The 20,904-nt window shown below is 37.1% G+C and overlaps 1 protein-coding gene across 3 annotated transcripts in view; it reads left to right on the forward strand.

Moving 5' to 3' along the window:
- MDGA2 (MAM domain containing glycosylphosphatidylinositol anchor 2) overlaps positions 1-20,904 on the forward strand; it is an 838,509-nt gene that overhangs the window by 657,699 nt on the left and 159,906 nt on the right. For all 3 annotated transcript variants that reach the window (XM_053595463.1, XM_053595464.1, XM_053595465.1), the window contains one exon: positions 860-1,129. In XM_053595463.1, coding sequence (XP_053451438.1) covers positions 860-1,129 — 270 coding nt within the window. The remainder of the gene's footprint in view (positions 1-859; positions 1,130-20,904) is intronic.

The following is a 20,904-nucleotide window of genomic DNA, read 5'->3' on the forward strand; positions in this document are numbered from 1 at the left end:
CACCGACTGAGCCACAGGCGCCACCCTGTACTTTAGCTTTTTAAATGGCTGCCTTCTGTGATAAACCATGAAGAAAATGAACGTAGGAATCATCTTCTTGTACATTTTAAAAAATTCTTACCGTTTCTAAGAAAGAAGCCCAAACCCCCCAAAAAGAATGAGTCAAAAAATAATTAATATTAGAATTAATAAAGTAATTTAAAAATATTTGCTGAAAGAAGTAAGAAGAGCCAGTCAACCTACTGGCAATGGGAACATAGACCAATATTATGAAAAATAAATGGGAAAGTGTTTTTAAAGTTTACACGTGGATATTGTGACTTGAAGCCAAAGAAGATTTAGACCAAATAATTTAGAAAATTAATTTATATAATTGTGCTACCTACTTTATTAAGTAATAGGTACCCAGAACCCCAAGGACTAAACCTCATGTGGGAATAATTAGAATTCGCTGACTGGAATCAACAGCATGGTCTTTTCAAATTCTCACAGTAGTTTGGAACTCCAGCTTCTCTCCACATTTCATATACAGAACGTCATTTGGCTGCTGGTGGGATAAATGAACACAGTCATGGCAGTTTTTCCTAATAAGCAGCTAGGAAGAAAAAAGATTAATTCTGCTAGTTTTACCGGCAAATGCTTTTGTGAAGCAGTGAGGCTCATTCACTGCCCACACTCAGGGCATCACATTTTCTAACACAAGCTGAAATGTTGGGGGTCTAAATATATTCTCCACCCACCTGTTATAGTCCTTCCCCAGTGCTGCCTGTGTTCTCACAAATAGCTTCTCATTATAAGAACAGCCTTTGCCTTCCTGCAAGTCATACCTTTCATCTGTTGTAACGTTTCTTTTCTGCAGATCCCCCTGCCGTGGAACCTGCATTTCTGGAGATCCGTCAAGGACAGGACAGAAGCGTCACTATGAGCTGCAGAGTGCTGAGAGCCTACCCTATACGGGTGCTGACCTATGAGTGGCGTTTGGGCAATAAATTATTACGGACGGGTCAGTTTGACTCTCAAGAGTACACAGAGTATCCAGTGAAGAGTCTTTCCAATGAAAACTATGGTGTTTATAATTGTAGCATCATAAATGAAGCTGGAGCTGGGAGATGCAGCTTTCTTGTTACAGGTAAGATTTCGAACATTTACATTTCTAAATATATGACCAAGAAATCTCAGGCCTATGTCACTTTAAGAAGGAAAACATTTTGTAAATCAGTGGAATACGAAACAGTTGTACTGCTGTAGATAGAGTTTTTATTCAGTTATTTTTAAGGCAAGTCTTTTAATAGTTAAAATAGGGCACATGCCTATAAAATTACACAGAAGTTTATTTTAATTCAAGTGGAGATAGAGATAAAGTTGGCTATTTTGATTATTTCAGCAATATAAGGAGACAAACTCCGGTGTTTACTACCTCCATTTAGATCAAATTGCACATTAATACATAGTAGAATCTTTATAGTTGACCACTTCCCTACATTGAGCACGTCGTTAGTTTGACCTAGTTCTCATAGGCAGAAAGTAAAGTGCATGTATCAGTATAGTAGGTCTAGTTCCTTATGGTGACCACCTCTGTATGTTGTCCAGCTTGTTGTAGTCAGTGGGTGGTCAATTTACAGAGGTTCCCCAATTTTTTGTTCCCTCTGCAACCAGAATCTCTCTGTCCTGAAACATCCTTTACTTTTGCCTGAGGAACAAAAACGGGGGGCCTAGGATATCTTTCGTCTGATCAGCAATCCTAGACAAGGCATCTTGGGGTACAGGAACAAAGATGGAAGATCAGGTGCAACACTGTTACGAAAGAAAGAAGACAATTGAATAATCTATTCCACGTTAGATAGGAGTAATAAGAAACAGAGTTAAGATTTGTAAATACACAAAATTTCATCTTCAAGGAAAGCAGGAACAATATAAGAAATACAAAGAAGGAAAAATAGCATTGACAAAAAAAAAAAACAACAGTTGGTGATAATGGGCATAAAAATAATTGTGGGTATAAATCTTTATTGTGTCCTCGCAATTAAATTGGTGAAATAAAGAGCTGGATTACTAGATTAGATCTATAGAATATACGTGGCCCAGGCTAGAAGACCTGGGTGAGGAACTCTTCTCTTAGAGGACGCAGATAAGAAGGGAAATTTTAAGAGATGTGAAGGGCAGAATCCATAGTGTAAATATCTGCTTACCGGAAATCTCAGAAGGAAATAAAAGATCAAGTGAAGAAATAAAGATAAATTTTTAAAAATACTACTTTCTTTTGAATTAGAAAGAAAAATAGCTAGGCCTGGAGGAAGGGGTCCATAGAGTAACAGAAACGATCGATTGAGGTAGGGGGGAAAGTCTATATTCTCTAATAAATTTTCATACTGTTTAGGAACGTCAAGGAGGGAAAATATTTAACAAGTGTCTACAAAGATGCAGCAGATAATTTATAATATTCGGGATTTAGAATTACATTGGCATCCAGTTTCCTGCATCTTTACCTGCAGAAAGATAATGGAGTAATATTCGCAAAATATTTATTATAAAAATTAAAATATTAAAGAGAAGTCTTGGACAGAGAAATGTGCCTGCAGACAAATGTACATTTAATTGTGAGCACACAATAAAGATTGACACATAAAATGTGTCCCCCTGAAAACAGGGACACAACTTCCCTATTTCAGAAATTGATATCACAAAGAATATTTTATAAAAAATTTTTGGTTATTAAAATCCAGTAAGAAATGTAGAATATAAATGTCTTAACACAATAACTAAGAAAGTGCCAGGAAGGCTATGTTAACCAGTGTGATGAAAATGTGTCAAACGGTCTATACAACCAGTGTATGGTTCCCCGTGATCACATTAAGGTACACAGGTATGATTTAATAATTAAAAAAAAAAAGAAAGAAAAGAATGAATCTAGAAGAAAAGAATGGGGTATGGGAAAGAAGGAAAGATGAATAAAGATTTAAGCTCATTGTTTTGTAATGGAGTAACATTTAAAATGTATTCATAATAATTTGGTATTGGGACTCCAGTTGATGGCTCTGTCTGCCATCTTTCCTGTGACCTGTCAGGGCAGAGTCCTGGACAGCAGAAGTCAGCCCTTCCCCCTACTGCCCATGGTCTCCCCAGCCTGGGGTGGGAGGTGGTTGGAGGAGTTTAGGGATAAAGAGGAAAACTGCAGCTCTAGAACAGTCTTCTGTGAAGGTGTTTGTGTGACTGGCTCTTTCTTGCACTTCAGGTCTCTTTTTATCTTTTATAGAGACTAAATCTTCAGAATATTATCAAACTCGGAAATTACATAGCAGCTTGCTGACTGTCTCCACATTTTAATGCATGCTCCTTAGAAGAAAACATCAGTCCCTTTGCTGAATGAATATTTCGTCCCATTAAGATTTTTCTCATGAACTACTCAGCTATGTCTTACTCCATCTTGTTAGGCTTTTATTTGCTGGTATATGGGTAACATAATTCCACTGCAATATAAGTTCACAGGCAAATGCATTAATTCGTTTAGAAGTATATTAACCTTTTAAAGGGTAATGTTTTTTGTGTATGTACATCAGTGGATTATTTTCAGTGAGTAAACAAAGAAGAATGTACCAAATTTAGATCTTTACTATAAAGATTGGTGGTATTGGTGTAAAGAACAGACAATAAGACAATTTTATTTTGAGTTCAGTGTCTAGAACCTCCCCCAACCAAAGCCTGTCAGAGCTCCTGGTGCATCGTACACTATTAACAGATACTTGTTGAATGAGAAAATGAGGCAGAGAATGAATGAAACTATAGGAAGGAAATAAAATTTGGAAGTTTAAATCCTATGTCTAAATTTTCATTCAAATCAAATTTAAACCATCACTTAAATTACAGTTCTAAAGTTTTTGTCTACTTTTTGACTCCCTTCTTCTGTATTGCAGCACATTATTATTGTTATTTTATACTGATTTTTAAAAATTCTCTTTTGAACAACATCAATTATTTAACCACATATGTTAACCACATCTTTAAAATATTTGCATTGCACAACTCATATTTTCCTTAAAATCCTTTGAATATTATGATGTAGCATTGCAAAAATCTTCAAATTTGTCTGGGAAATATTAACAGGACCATTCTTTCTGTTAGAAACAACCAGAAAATTGGACAAACTCTATGAGGTGACGGTTTTCAGGAGTGAAAATCAACAGGGCAAGATTATAAGGCATAACGTTAGCCCCATTATCAGTCTTGCTCCCTGTCTGAGACCATTTACCCAAACCAACATAGTGAACTGGAACCCAAGCAGAACATGAATTTTTGGCTGAGCCGAGGAAATACATATTAAAATTTGACACAACAAAAACTCTGTGTGTAGGCCAGAGCACTGTAGAGGAAAGAGCTGTAGAGAGAAGGGTCATAGGAATTTATGCGGACCCCATACCTAAAACACAGGCTATACAAGGACAAGATGAAGTTCACCACTGTGGGCTCGATGGGGTTGAGACAGGAAAGTAATACAGATCAAGGACTGCTGTAGGAAGCTCGAATTTGAGCTCAGCAGGGTGAGATACACCTGTCAGAATTCTAAACATCCTGAGTAAGCACTATAATGGTTAAGCAGTAAGAATAAGAACCGTGTTTGTGAGTAAAGGTACACACTAAGCAAGGCTTACAGTGCATTCTGATAAGATCATGGGGAGGCAGAATCTGGAGGCTGAGTCTCACCAAGTGAGAAGAGTTTAAGAAACACCCATGAATTTCACAGCCTAATAAAATGCAAAAATCTGGCACACAACAGGTTAAGGTAGTCAGCAAATAACAGATTGCTTATAAAAATCAGCCCTCTTTAGAGAATAAAAGAGAGCAAAGTCCACTTATCTGTATTATTCATGATATTCATTAAAAAATAAAAAATAACCTGGCATATAATGAAAATAGGAAAATTTTACCCATAATCAAGAATAACAGTATTTTATTAAAAACAAACATTCAGATAGCCCAAGTGTTGGACTTAGCAAAAGCTATAAAATAGCTATTATAAATACTTAAAAAGTATTAAAGGAAGACATTTTCAAATATTAAAGAAAAATGAAGCATTTATGAGCAAAGAAATAAGAAATTTCAGAAGATAAAGAAAACTCTAAAAAAAGAAGCAAATGAAAATTCTGATATCTAATACTATACAATAATTGAAATGAAAATTTCCTTGGATGAATTAAACATCATATTAGAAAAGGCAGAATGACTAGTGAAATTGAAGACATTTGAAAGAGCTGATATAATCTGACAGATTAAAAGAAAAAGAAGGGAGAATCATTTTTAAAAAAGAAATCTAAGAGTCTGGGAGATAATATAAAATGGTCTGAAACAAAGATAATTGAAATTCTAAAAAAATAGAGTAAGACTGGGGCAGAAAAATGTGTATCTAGAAGAAACAACTGACTTTTTCTCCCCAATATACAAAATACAAGCATATCATGTTACACAAGGCAAGTAAAATACAGTACAAAAAAAAAAAAATTGCACCATAGATTATGGTGGACATACCGTAATCTATTTGTAGAAAACCTAAGAAAAGATAAAATTTATTTTTTTAATTAATTAATTTATTTATTTTTATTGTTAAATCATAGCTGTGTACATTTGTGCAATCAAGGGGTACAATGTGCTGGTTTCATATACAATCTGAAATATTCTCATCAAACCGTTCAAAGTAGCCTTCACGGCATTTTCTTACTTATTGTATGTAGACATACATTTGTATTGTAAAGGAATTATAGGATTGAATGGCAGGTCTATTTTTAGATTTCTAATATTCTCCAAACATCCTTCCAAAAGGAACATATTAGTGTGCATTCCCACCAGCAGTGTAGAAGTGTGCCCTTTTCTCCACATCCATGCCAATGTCTCTGGTTTTGGGATTTTGTTATGTGGGCTACTCTTACTGGAGTTAGGTGATATCTCAAAGTAGTTTTGATTTGCATTTCTCTGATGATTAAGGATGATGAGCTTTATTCATGTGTCTGTAGATCGTGTGTCCGTCTTCTTTAGAGAAATTTCTCTTCAAGTCTTTTGCCCACCCTGAGATGGGATCACAAGTTCTTTTCTTGCTAATACATTTGAGTTCTCTGTGGATTCTGGTTATTAAACCTTTATCAGAGGCATAACTTGCAAATATTTTTTCTCATTCTGAGGGCTGTCTGCTTGCTTTACTTACTATGTTCTTGGCTGTGCAGAAGCTTTTTAGTTTGATCAGGTCCCAGTAGTGTTATTTTTCATACTGCTTCAATTGCCTGGGGAGTCGTCCTCATAAAATATTCACCCAGGCCAATTCTTTCAAGAGTTTTCCCTCCACTTTCTTCAAGTATTTTTATAGTTTCATGTCTTAAGTTTAAATATTTTATCCGGTGAGAATCTATCTTAGTTAATGGTGAAAGGTGTGGACATAGTTTCAATCTTCTACAGGTTGCCAGCAAGTTCACCCAGCACCATTTGTTAAATAGGGAACCTTTTCCCCATTGAATGTTTTCAATTGGCTTTTCAGAGATCAAATAATGGTAAGTAGCTAGATTCAACTCTTGGTTCTCTATTCTGTTCCAGACATCTACTTCTCTGTTTTTTGTGCTAGTACCATGCTGTTTTGATCACTATGGATTTATAGTACAGTCTCAGGTCTGGTAGCGTGATTCCTCCTGCTGTGTTTTTATTGCTGAGTAATGTTTTGGCTATTCGAGGTTTTTTCTGATTCCATATAAAACAAAGTATTATTTTTCAAGATCTTTAAAATATGACTATGGAGTTTTAATAGGAATTGCATTAAAATTATATATTGCTTTGTGTAGTATAGACATTTTAACTATGTTGATTCTTCCCAGCCATGAGCATGGTATGTTTTTCCATTTGTTAACTTTTCTTAAAGTTTCATAGTTCTCTTTATAGAGATCTTTCACATCCTTTGTTAGATAAACTCCCAAATATTTCATCTTCTTTGGCACTACTGTGAAAGGAATAGAGTCCTCGACTGTTTTTTTGGCTTGGCTATTGTTGGTATATATAAAGGCTACAGATTTATGGGTGTTGATTTTGTAGCCTGAGACATTGCTGTATTCCTTGATCACTTTTACTAAAAGTTCTGTAGTATAATCCCTAGTGTTTTCCAGACATACGATCATGTCATCTGCAAAGAGTGAAAGTTTGGTCTCTTCTGACCCTATATGTGTACCCTTGATTGCCTTTTCTTCCCTAATTGTGATGGCTAAAACTTCCATTACAATGTTAAAGAACAATGGAGACAATGGGCAACCTTGCCTGGTTCTTAATGTAAGTGTAAATGATTTCAATTTAACTCCATTTAATACGATATTGGCTGTGGGTTTGCTGTAGATGACCTCTATTAGTTTAAGAAATGTCCCTCCTATACCAATTTTCTTAAGTGTTCTGATCATGAAGGGATGCTGGATATTATCAAAAGCTTTTTCTGCATCAATTGAGAGAATCATATGGTCTTTATTTTTCAGTTTGTTTATGTGCTGAATTACATTTATAGATTTACGTATATTGAACCAGCCTTGAGACCCTGGGATAAATCCCACTTGGTCCTGGTGTATAATTTTTTTTGATGTGTTGTTGGATTCTGTTTGTTAGGATCTTATTGAGTATTTTAGCATCAATATTCATTAGTGATATTGGTCTATAATTTTCTTTTCTTGTTGGGTCTTTCCCTGGCTTGGGGATCATGGTGATGCTTGCTTCGTGGAATGTGTTGGGTAATATTCCTTATGTTTCTATATTTTGGAAGAGGTTTAGTAATATAGGTACTAGTTCTTCTTTAAAGTTTTGGTAGAATTCTGATGTAAAGCCATCTGGTCCTGGGCTTTTCTTTTTAGGGAGATTTTGTATAGTTGACGCTATTTCAGAACTTGATATAGGCTTATTCAACATTTGCACTTCATTCTGGCTAAGTCTTAGTAGGTGACGTACTTCCAAGTGTTGGTCAATTTTGTACAGATTTTCATATTTCTGAGAGTAAAGTTTCTTGTAATATTCGTTAAGGATTTTTTTAATTTCTGAGGGGTCTGTTGTTATTTCATCTTTACCATTTCTAATTGATGAAATTAGAGATTTTACTCTTTTTTTTCCTGGTTAGGTTGGCCAAAGGTTTATCTATTTTATTGATCTTTTAAAAAAACCAACTTTTGGATTTATTGATCTGTTGTATAATTCTTTTGTTTTCAATTTCATTTAATTCTGCTCTGATTTTGGTTATTTCTTTTCTTCTGCTGGATTTTGGGTTGGACTGTTCTTCCTTCTCCAGCTGCTCAAGATGTCCCATTAAGTTATTAACTTCCTCTCTTTCTATTTTCTTGAGGAAGGCTTGCAGTGCTATAAATTTCCCTCTTAGGACTGCCTTTGCAGTATCCCAGAGGTTCTGATAATTTGTGTCTTCATTGTTGTTTTGTTCCAAAAATTTGGTGATTTCCTTCTTAATCTCGTCTATAACCCATCTATTCTTCAGCATAAGGTTATTTAGCTTCCATGTTCTTGTATGGGTATGCAGATTCCTGTTGTTATTGAGTTCAACTTTTATTCCATTATGGTCTGAGAAGATGCAAGGAATAATTTCTATTCTTTTACATTTGCTAAGGTTATATTTGTGGCCCAGGATGTTGTCGATTTTGAAGTATGTTCCATGCACTGATGAGAAGAATGTGTATTCGGTTTTGTTGGGATGAAATGTTCTATAGATGTCTGTTAAGTCCAGATGCTAAATGGTTAAGTTTAAATCTAAGATTTCTTTGCTTAGCTTCTTTTTGGAGGATCTATCCAGCACTGCTAAAGGGGTGTTAAAATCTCCAACTACTATGGAACTGGAGGAAATCAAGTTGCTCATGTCTGTGAGAGTTTCTCTTATAAATTGAGGTGCGTTCTGGTTGGGTGCATAAATATTAATAATTGAAATCTCGTCATATTGAGTATTACCTTTAACAAATATGAAGTGTCCATCCTTATCCTTCCTTATTTTGGTTGGTTTAAAGCCTATTGCATCTGCGAATAGGATTGCAAAGCATGCTTTTTTCTGCTTTCTATTTGCCTGGAATATAGATGACTATCCCTTCACCTTGAGTCTATATTTGTCTTTTAATGTAAGATGCGATTCTTGTATGCAGCAGATATCTGGCTTGAGTTTTTGTATCCAGTCAGCCAACCTGTGCCTCTTTAGAGGACAATTTAAACCATTCACATTAATTGAGAATATTGATAAGCCTTTCGAGAGTCCAGTGGACAATTTTAATCCTTTTGCGACTGTGGAAGTTGGAATTTGATCAAAATTTTCTGGGTGGGTTTACTTTTGTGGTGGAGAATTATTCTGGTCTTTATGGAGGATAGGTCTGAGAATATTCTGGAGAGCTGGTTTAGTTATGACAAATTTCTTCAACATGTGAATGTCATTGAAGTATTTAATTTCTCCGTCATAAATGAAACTCAGTTTAGCTGGGTACGGGATCCTGGGTTGAAAGTTATTTTGTTTTAGGAGATTAAAAGTCAACCATCCTCTTCTAGCTTGAAAGGTTTCAGCAGAGAGATGTGCAGTTATTCTAATATTCTTGCCCTTGTAGGTTATGGTTTTCTTTCATCTGGCTGCTTTCAGAATTTTCTCCTTCATATTAACTTTAGTGAACTTGATTATGATGTGTCTGGGGGATGTCTTATTCAGGTTGAGTTGTGCTGGAGTTCTGAAACTGTCAGCTATCTGAAATTCAGAATCTCTTGGCATGTCTGGAAAATTCTCTTTCATAATCTCATGGAGAAGAGACTCTGTGCCTTGTGAAGCCACTTTGTCACTTTCGGGCATCCCTATAAGACAAATATTGATTTTCTTTGAATTATCCCAGAGCTGACTGAGAGAGTGATCTGTTTTTTCCCTCCATTTCTCTTCCTCTCTGAGAGTTTGGGAGCGTTCGAAAGCTTTGTCTTCAATGTCAGAAATCCTTTCTTCTGCTTGCTCCATTCTGTTACTAAGGAGTTCTACTGTGTTTCTCAGATCTTTGAGGGCTGCTACTTCTTATCTCAATGTGTCAAAATCTTTGGTCATTTGGTCTGTGAATTTGTTGAATTCTTGAGACATCTTTTGGGTTACTGCTTGGAATTCTAATTCGATCTTATTTGCTATCCAGATTCTAAATTCGATTTCTGACATCTCAGCTATTTGTTTGTGCATGGGATCTTGTGCTGTGTCTGCCCCATTGTTCCTTGGAGGAGTTGATCTACTCTGATTATTCATGTTGGCAGAGTTTTTTATTTGATTTCGTCTCATGATTGTTTTTCACCGTTGCCTCTGCCCGTCCGAAGAGTTGGAGTGGTGTCTCTCCAAGATTAGACCCCGGGGGGATCACTCTATTGTTGCTGGATCTTTGTAGGGAGTGACCCTGTGTAGCTCTTCTGGGGCTACCCCAGCCAGGGAGTTCTGGTTGTGGGAGCAGTTCCGGAATGTGACACCCCCGGATCCAGCAACAGGGCTGGGGGTGGTGCACCTGATTCTGGGAGTGCCTGGTGCCTAGAGACTTTGGCACAGAGGACCCAAGGCTCCAGCAGTCTCTGGCTAGGAGAAGGGCTCTGCGCAGAGGCAGGGAGGACTCCGGAGGGCATGCGGCTACTAGAGTCCTTGGCGAGACCAGTGGGCGGTGTGGAGGCAGGGAGGGTACAGGAGGGAGGACGTGGGGTTGCCCGGCTCCTGGAGTTCCTTGTCAGGGAGTTGGGAGGCCCGGCAGGTGGGGTAGTGGGTCCCAGCACAGCTCTTACCGGGTTCCTGGTGGGCACAGCTCTTACAGAGGTCTGGGAGGGTCCCAGCCAAGCTCTTACCAGGGTCTGGGAGGGTGCTGATTGCGGGTCGCAGCACAGCTCTTCCAGAGGTCCGGGAGGCCGATGGCGGGTCCGGTGCCAGAAAAGATCCAGAATAAAAACAATATTCTGATATATATATATCACTACCTTTCTCATTAAAAGCAATGCAGACTGAAAAACAATGGAGCGTTTTCTTTCGATCTTTCTTTAAATATCTCTTAAAAATACTGTCAGTGCATAATTTCTTATCTAATAAAACATACTTTTAAATTAGCGTCAAATAAATATGTTTCTGAAAAATAAAACTAGAGAATTGGTAATCTACAATACTGTACCACAAAAATATGGTGAAGGATTATCTTTATACTGAAGGGAAAGGTTACAAATGGAAACCAGAATCTTTAAAAAGAAATAAAGAGGCTCATATATAGAAAACATGTGGGTAAAGATAGAAAAAAATAAACTTTATTCCTTCTTTCTTGCGATTTCTCTAATAAACATCTGTATAAACAACAGTCAGCAAATTACAGCCTGCAGCCAGCCGACTGTTTCTGAAATAAAAGTCAACTGGAACACAGCCTTCCCCACTTGTTTATGGATTGTCTACAGTTTCTTTATTGCTCTAACAGCAGAGGGGAGTATTTGCAACAGCAACCTATGGCTTAAGCCTAAAATATTTACTATCTGGCCCCTTATGATAAAGTCTGTCCATCAATCCCTGGTGTGAAGAATAAAATGATAACATTGAAAATTAGTGTTTATAACAGATTAAAACTAAAATAAGACAAAAATAGCACAAGTGATGGGATGAACTTGAATTACACCATTGTAATGTAGCACACTTGTGAAGTGGGAAGTGAGAAGTGACTAGGAACCCCAGAGAAGCAGGAGGCATGGAATGGGCTATATTAAGAAGGACAATATTGACTCTAAATAGAACCAGTGAGTTAAAGTTGCACAGTTAAGCCATACAAAAAATTGTTGTTTTTTTTTTAAGTAGTGCCTCATAGGCATGAAAATTTATTTGAATTTACTCAAAATACCACAGGCAAGGAGCAACAGATGAATGAAGTATTGGAAGAACAAAGAAAGCAAAGAGCAGGGTGGCAGACTTTAACTCAATTACCCAATGATTACATTAAACATAAGTGAACTTAGCATTCCAGTTAGCTGTGAGAAATGGTAGGACTGGGTTAATTAAAAAAAAAAAAAAGAGCAAGCTATCTACAAGATACACACTGCTGCCTGCCAGAAGCAGAGTCTAAATACAAAGACACAAATAGGCTGAAAAGATATGGGGGATACGTAGCCTGCAAACACCAGGCAAAAGAAAGCTGCCATCAGCTATATTGTTCACAAAAGTAGACTTCAAGACTTAACCTAACTATGAGAATTAAGGGAGGACCATAATAATACAAGGGGGCAAAGTCCCTCTTGCAATCATGCAAGACATGCCTAACAATTGCAATCAGTGTAACCTGGCTTATTGTACCCTGAATGAATTCCAAACAATAAAAAAATAATAATAATAATGATAATACAAGGGGAATTTATAGGGAAGTCATAACTGTTTTAAATACCCACATACCTAATAATAGAATTTCAAAATTTATAAATTAAAAAACTAACAGAAATATACTCCATAATTATAGTTGAAAATTTTAATCTCCATCTGTGGATAATGATAGGCTATCGGGACAGAAAATTGCCAATGTTTTAGTCAATTGACTTAATTGATAATTACAGGCCACTATATCAAATGTAACAAACTATAAATGTGGAATGCTCAGCAAAGTGGGCAATATACTGATAAAACACTTCCCTTCTAAGATTGGAAGCAAGATAAAAATAACAGTCACCAATACACTGGAAGTGCGAGGTGTGTACCACTGCAAAAACACACAGAAAGTAATTAAAATGAATGCAAAGTGGAAAGGAAAAGTGAAACTATTTCTATTCACAGGCCATATGGTTGTTTTTCTTTGTTTGTTTGTTTGTTTAAACCTAAGGAATCTACATGAAAACTCATTTAAGGTCACAACGATGGTATACTCTAAAAATTAGTATGAAAACTAAATCACATTTTTGTATAGTAGCTACAAAAATTTGAAATTGAAACTACAAAACCTGTTTCCAATGACATCTAAACAGGAATAAGTTTAATAAAATATATGCAAGATGTCCGTTGAAAACATAAAGTATTGCTGAGGAAAATGAAACAAAATATAGAGAAATATACCATGTTCATAGATTAGAAGAATCAATGTTGTTTTAATGTTTATTCTTTTCAAATTCTTCCATACTTTAGTGTCATCTCCATATGCTTTTTACTGTTATTTTTATAGAAATTGAAATACTTATTCTACATTTTGTGTGGAAAACTAGGATCCGCAAATATAGTTAGATCTAAGCAAGGAAAATAAAAATGAAGGGTGTTGTAGGACTCAAAGTACCTGACTTCAAGGCTTACTGTCAAGCCACAATAATCCCAATAATGTGTTGTCTGTGTGTGTAAAGATGAACACATGGGAAAGAATGAAAAATCCAGAAATAGACCTTTATGGTCATATATATAGCACATACATGATCAATTGGGTTTTCAAAATCATTAGTATAATTCATTGGAGAAAAGATAATCATCTGAATAAATTACTCTAGAACAACTGGATATCTCTATATAAAAGTGAACCTAAAACAATACCTTACACTACCCACTAATTGATGTAAAATTGATTATAAATCTTAATACAAGAAGCTAGAGCTAAAATAGTCTAGAAGAAAGCATGAGATAAGACCTATATAAATTTGGAATTGACCAAGATTTCTTAGAAAGCAAACAAGTAAAAGCACCACCCATAAAAAAATAATCGACACTATAATTTTCTTTTCTTTAAAATATATTCTTAAGAAATGAAAAAGGCAAACCATAAAGAGAAGAAAATATTTGAAATATATGTATCTGACAAAAAACTTATATCCAGAGTTTTCAAATAATTCTGATAATAATAAGATAAACAAATCAACTGGAAATTAGAAAAAGACATTTCACAACATGGTATATAGTTGACCAATACTTATACAATCTAACATTAGTTATCAGAGAAATGATATTTAAACCACAATGAGATAACACAACATACACAATGTAATGGCTACCATTAAAAAGATTGCCAATATTAAGTGTTTGTTTGTGGGGGTAGAGGGTTACAAACTATCGAACGCTACTGGTGGAAATGCAAAATGAGATGCTTTTTGAAAAAGAGCTTGTTTGTTAAAATGGAACATGCACTTATCAAATGATTCTGCAATTCCATTTGTAGGTAATTTCCAACAGAAATGAGCACATATAACACAAAGACTTACTCATAAACTTTAATATCAGCTTTATTTTTAATAGCTTTAAAATAGAAACAACCCAACTATCCCTCAACAGGTGGAGAATAAGTGATTGTGAGCTATTCATGAAATGGAATTTAACCCAGTCCTCAGGAACTACCGATAGGTGCAATGCTATGGGTGGATTTCAAAAACAATATGTCGAGCAAAAAGAACCAGACTCAGAAAGTGCATACCTTATGATTCCATTTGTATGAATTTCCTAAACATGGAAAGTTCATCTTCACTAGTAATAAATGGATGCTCTTGCGTGGAGCTGAAGAATGAAGTGATTGATATCAAAGGGGCGGGAGGTAACTGTATGCAGTGATGGCACAGTGATTCCACAGTACTATATATATTTTTTCAAAGCTCATCAAAATGATGCTAAAATGTATGGATTTTATTTATGTAAATTATACTTTAACAAAGTAATAACAAATAGATTTTTGTTATTTTGTTTGTGATATTTACCAAGTAAAGTAGACTTAGAAATAGGAAATGTTTCTTAATGTGAATGGCATTTGTTCTATCAAGTCATATCATGTGTACAATTCTTCTAATCCATTTTTTAAAAGTAATTATTCCTCAAGAATCCTTTGCTGCACTTTTCTCTCTACAAACCTTTAAAATATTTTCTATTAGGTAGAGACCCTACGCTAGTCTTCCCAGTATTTCCCCTCTTTGTGGTAACCACTGTTATCTTTTTTTAATTCTATTTCTTGCTTTAGAAGGCAGTGACTGTGACTTCAAGAACATACTATGACATAGTTGGTAGCAAAGGTCATATATGTAAAACTTAAATCATGAAGCTGGGAATCAGATTTTGGAGGATGGCCATTTTGTAAGCAGAGACTGAGTAGACTATGGGAAGACAGAGATAGCAGCGTAAAAAGTGACACGGTGAGATTCAAAAACCTTTCCTTGCAGCTTCCTCACCTTGTTTTGGACTCTGTGTCGGGTCTAATTTGTAGAGAATAAGAAACAGTGGGAATCTCAATATCCCTGGAGAGAAAAGAATCTGTAATGTTTACTGGCACCAAAGGAGAATAAAAAAAAAAGCTGAGCGGAGAAATGCACATATATGAGTATCATATAGTGTATTTAGTAATTCTGTCTTTTTCTTACGGGCTTGTTTAATACTTAGTACCTTCGTATTTTTCTGTAGATACTGAGTGATAATAAATCTAATCTGTAAGAGAATCATAACTTTTTAAGGTGGGACATGGTGGCTCATGCCTGTCATCTTAACACTTTTGGAGGCCTAAGTGGGAAGTTCACTGTAGGTTGGGAGTTTGAGACCAGCCTGAGCAGGAGTAAGACTCGTCTCTACGGAAGAAAGAGAAAAGTAACTAATCATGGCATGGTGGCCACTACATGGTGGACCTGTAGTCCAGCTGTGTGAAAGGGTGAGGCAGGAGGACGCTTTGAGCCCAGACGTTTAGGTTGCAGTGAGCTATGATGACACTACATCCTTCTAGCCAGGATGACAGAGTGAGACCTGTCTCTAAAAACAAACTAGCAAACAAAGAACTTTTTCTTTGAATGAAAGCCATCTCCCCTCCCCACCCCCACCTCTATGTGTTTTTAAATACCTGGCCTGTGTCTGTCACCCCGAAGGACAATTGGTGGATGAGGATATTGCAGGAAGTGTCCCAAAGGCACCAGACTAAGCATGGGCCGGAGAGAGAGTCCACAGTGACAGCCCACAACCTCAGCAGACAACTTTTCTCAAGGGAGATTTGTGATGGGGCCGGAAGTTGGCTGAGAAAGTCAATTGAGGTTTTCTTCTTATAAAGTATTTTCAGGTTTCACATCAGAGATTATAATGAAAGTCTCATAATTTCACATGACGTAAATGAGCATTATTTAAGACATCTCCATCTCTCCGTCATTCTAATGAACTTAGTCTTTTTTTTTTGCAATTTTTGGCCAGGCCTGGGTTGGAACCCACTACCTCTGGCATATGGGGCTGGGGTCCCTACTCCTTTGAGCCACAGGCGCTGCCCAACTTAGTCTTTTTTTAAAAGAATTTATCAAACGGGTGGCACCTGTGGCTCAAAGGAATAGGGCGTCAGCCCCATATACGGAAGGTGGCGTGTTCAAGCCCAGCCCCAGCCAAAAACTGCAAAAAATAAAAATGAAGAACTTATCAAAGTATCAGTTACTGGAACCTCAGGATCTAGCCTCAGGCAGATACCTACTTTGCCATTGGCTCAAACCCATGCTTCCTAGCGATGCGATAGGAACAATGATTTTTGCTCTACTCTTTTCCTTGTTCTAAAAGTCATATGCATGAATCTATTAGTTATTTCTGGAGAGTCACAGTGATACCATTGCCATAACTAGTTTCCTTTATTCACATCTAAATCCACTTTATTAACTCAAGTTATATGTTTTGGAGAAAATAAATGTTCCTAGAAGGTAAACAGCATGCCTTCTGGGCTTCTCTCCAACACACTTGAACGCCTCTTGCTCCCTGCCTGAATGACATTCAGCGCATTCAGATGCAGTGATGGACCTCCTACCTGCACGGCAGGAGCACTTGCCAAGAAGTTACTGTGGTCTGTAAGGACCCCACTGAACATGCGGGCTTTCAGGCCGAGAGCCACAGGTGGTTCATCCACCTGTTTCCCCCTTCCGCTCACACCCGCCCAGTGTTTAGGCTTTGAGGTCATGCATAGCTTTAGCAAGCACTGAATCCATTTACTTGAATGAATTGTGTACTTATTTTGTACTTATTGGGTACTTATTATTCCTAAGTTAAATGGTTAATGAAATACTGTGGAGATTCCTTTGATCCTTATCTAAATTCCTGAGCTGACAATACTTTCAGGTAATGCTACAATAAGGCAGATATGGTTCAGTCCCAGGGACAAAATTGTAGTTGAAATTTCTGTATTCACAGAGGCCAAAGTGAATAAGTCAGCAAGGATTCTTTTTTTTTTTTTTGAGACAGAGTCTCACTATGTCACTCTCGGTAGAGTGCTATGTGTCAAAACTCTCAAACTCTTGGACGTAAGTGAACCTCTTGCCTCTGCCTCCCACGTAGCTGGGACTACAGACACCTGCCACAACTCCTGGCTATTTTTTTAGAGATGAGCTTTTGCTCTATCTCAGGCTGGTCTTGAACTCATGAGCTCAGGCAATCTACCTGCCTCGGCCTCCCAGGGTGCTAGGATTACAGGTGTGAGGATTCTTTTTCGTGCACCAGCTATCAGGAAATGCTCCCATTTACAGAGTATCTTTGTGTCAACTGGGGAGGAGAGGGGAGTTCATTTCTTTGAGTAGATGTGTCTGGGCACAAATGGTGGCAGGAGGAGGCAAGGCACACACTTGACTCTGAGCAGCCACACACAGAGGATTGGATGTTAGAGTTAAAAAACAAAACTTTAAACAGCCTGGGTTAGAAAGTAGCTTTGTGACTTGGTGGTTACATATTCTAGGGCAAGTGGCTTAAGATGTCTAATCTTCACTTTTTGTTTTTTTCTTTTCATAAGGGTGAGGTGCTAAGGATATTACCATTTTGCAGGGAGTTGTGAATATTGAAAGCCATGATGTGTGCAAGTTGATCAGCCTGGGGCCCGACAGATGCAACAACTGCCGGGAAAAGTGGCCTTCAGTCATCTCGTATGTGTCAGGGAGAGATAAAGCAGTAATTCCTCCTTAAACCTAAAAAGAATGGTTTTATCTGAGATTAAGCTTTCAAATAATGCTTTAAAAGCTGCAATTTAGAATATTTTTTTGTGATGTGGTGGAACGCTGAAGCAAGCTTACAGCATCATGAGTAGGAAGATTCCGGTGGAAAGTGTTTCATGAGAATGTTAGGTTTTTTTTTTTAATTTCTAAACTGACATAATAATGTACATATTTATGGGGTATGTGGTGGGGTTTTGTACAATGTATAGCGATCACAGCAGGATAATTAGGACACCTATCCCATCAAACATGTTTTGTGTTAGGAACATTCAACATCCCTTCTACTAGCTATTTAAAAATATACTGCACATTAATGTCAGCTACAGTCACCCTACTGTGCTATAGAACATTAGAACTTCTCCCGCCTGTCTAGCTGCAATTTTTTATCTTTTAACAAATCTTTTCCTAGCCCTTCTTTCCTCCTGCTCTTCTTAGCCCCTCGTAACCTCTGTTCTCCTCTTCTGTGAGATTGACTTTCTTAACTTCCACAAATGGTCGGAAAACGTGGTAGTTAACTTTTCTGCTCCTGCCTTATTTCACTCAACATAAAGGCCTCCAGGCTGGTTCATACTGCTGCAAATGACAAGATTACATTCCTTTGTATGGCTCAGTAATATTTCATTGCGTAAATACACCAGATTATTTTCCAGGCTTGGATAAGATCTCTTAAATTTAGTGTGTTGATATTTTTTTCACCTACTATTTTAGTTTCATAATTCAAATTCACACAAAATCTGCCTATGTGGTACCAATATATATAAACTTCCATTCCCACCAGTAAAGTAAAGAGATTTTATTTAATAACTGGAAGAGAAAAACATCAGTTCCTGGGAGGCAAAGAGAAGGGTTAGGAGAAAACTAAAGGTGATGTAGGGGAAAGGTGTGTGGTCTGTTCTCCGACTGTCTTTTGGCATCTGTCTTAGGGGTCTGTCCTTGTGTTAGGGGCTGGTGCCAGAGGTGACCAAACTGCTCAAGAGCCAAACTGTAGACATAAGCAGAATCTCAAGTGGTTGAGTGGCAGGGCCTGTTAGGACTTCTTTGCACTATGGTCACATACGTCTTTGTGAACTACTTACTTCCTTAAAAAATAAATTTTAATTTTAAATTTTAACATGTATGACTGCATGTTTATAAATAGGATATACAATCACCCAATTATTATTATTATCATTATTATTTATCCAGTATTATTATATTTTTCTTCTGATTTTAAAATTAAAACATGTTCACGACCTTCCGAATCATTGTGGACTCCGTGCACCATGAGTCATAAGGAGAAATCATCTCTGCCAAATGGAACATCAGCGCAGCACCTCCTCCCACACACACTGCCAACCAACTGGCCCCCTTTACACTCCAGAAAGTGTCAGGAGCGTGCAAGCCTGGGATCCTTAGTGTGGTGGGGGCATGGGGGAGTGGCGGGGTGAGCCTTCCCTAGCTGGCTTTCTGGGCATCTGCCATGGACTAGTGGAAGCTGAACAGGAAAGGTGGGAAAGAAAGGCCAGTTGTTGTTATAAAATATAAATTGAATTTATGCCATTTCCCAGATTAAAAATTCAGGAACATCCTCATTTCTATAAAAGAATTTCTTTTACTTTTTTGTCTTCTTTTTAATTTGACTCAATATTCATTAATTTTAAGAGAAAGTAATTCTGCTTTCAACAACCGCGTGCTCACTCTTTGTCACTCTGTACAGAGAAATGACAAAAGAGCTGCGTATATTTTTATTGCACCTTGTAGTTCACAGAAGGTGATGCATAACTCACTGCCTTGAACAGTCTGTATGTCTAAACATCTGAACACACTATGACCCTGATCCAAAATCACTGGGCTATATTGAAGGGCTTCTACTAAAATTACATACAGGCTGATTTTTAGAAGGTTTTGTATTTAATATTGTTGTATGTCAGTGTTTGTTTTAAGTTTGGCATGAAATTTAGTAGCTACTGCTGTTGTTAATCAATAGACATTTTACCCATTTAAGAAGTTTTAAAATAGGTTTTGTTATTTTTGTGTGAAATTTGTTCCCTTTGCTACCATTTTGATGATTATTTTCAACTTTGCTTTCACCAAGTTCTTTTCATACTGGGAAGTAAAAATCAGTGGATCCACTACAAAATCCCTTCTCCCACTTGCATTTGAGCTGGTTAAAATAATTTCAGAGTACGTGGACTATGTAGAGCAAGTATTCAACATCTCAGCTTGTGGAGCCAGGTGCTTCACAAACAAGTGCTGGCCTCTTTCTCCTGTCTTAGGGTCTTGTTCACATGTCTTGAGTCAGCCATTGTCGTAAAGGCTAAGGACACTTTCCTCGTTCTTTAGAAACGTGGTAGGGCGGGTGGCCCTGCAGGTCTAACCACACCAGCGCCCACGCTGTCTCTTCCTCTCTCTCCACCTCGGCTCCTGCTTTATTTCTTCTCGCTTTCATCCTTCTGTGAGCCAACCTTGTCTGTCTGAAGAATTTCTCCTCCTTTCAGATCAATGAAAATGTCAAACATACCCCCTGTGAAGCTGTCCTTTGTCCCAACAGAGAGCATTAATTATTCTGTCACAGGAAGTTCTCTGGCGCTAGTCTACGTTCTCCCTTGTATGACCTCAGTCATGTGAAGCATGCTGTTTATAGGTTCGATTTCATGATTCTACGGTCTAAATCTAATCTTTCTGCTTGTTCACCTTATTGGTCACAGTGAAACATTTTCTTAGGTGTGTGTAGTGTTAGATTTTGAAATCATATTCAGTGGGATTTGGAAGAATTTTGTATGGAGGAATTCTCTACACCCAGTTGACAAAATGTCTTTCAAGACCAATTTGGTATTGGCTCTTTTCAAGCAGTCCAGGGGTGTCACAAGCCAATTTTTTTTTATGTGAATATTTGGGTCACTTTCCTTTCCTGGTGAGAGAGACAGTCTTTTTCTCTATTATACCCTCCATCTCAGAGTATAGCTTTGATAGATTTTGGTTAAATACCATGACCTGATTTCCAGCTTCTCATTTTGAAGTGGTCTATTAACCTTG

This window comes from Nycticebus coucang, chromosome 6 (genome assembly GCF_027406575.1).
Source record: "Nycticebus coucang isolate mNycCou1 chromosome 6, mNycCou1.pri, whole genome shotgun sequence".
Classification (NCBI taxonomy): Eukaryota; Metazoa; Chordata; class Mammalia; order Primates; family Lorisidae; genus Nycticebus; species Nycticebus coucang.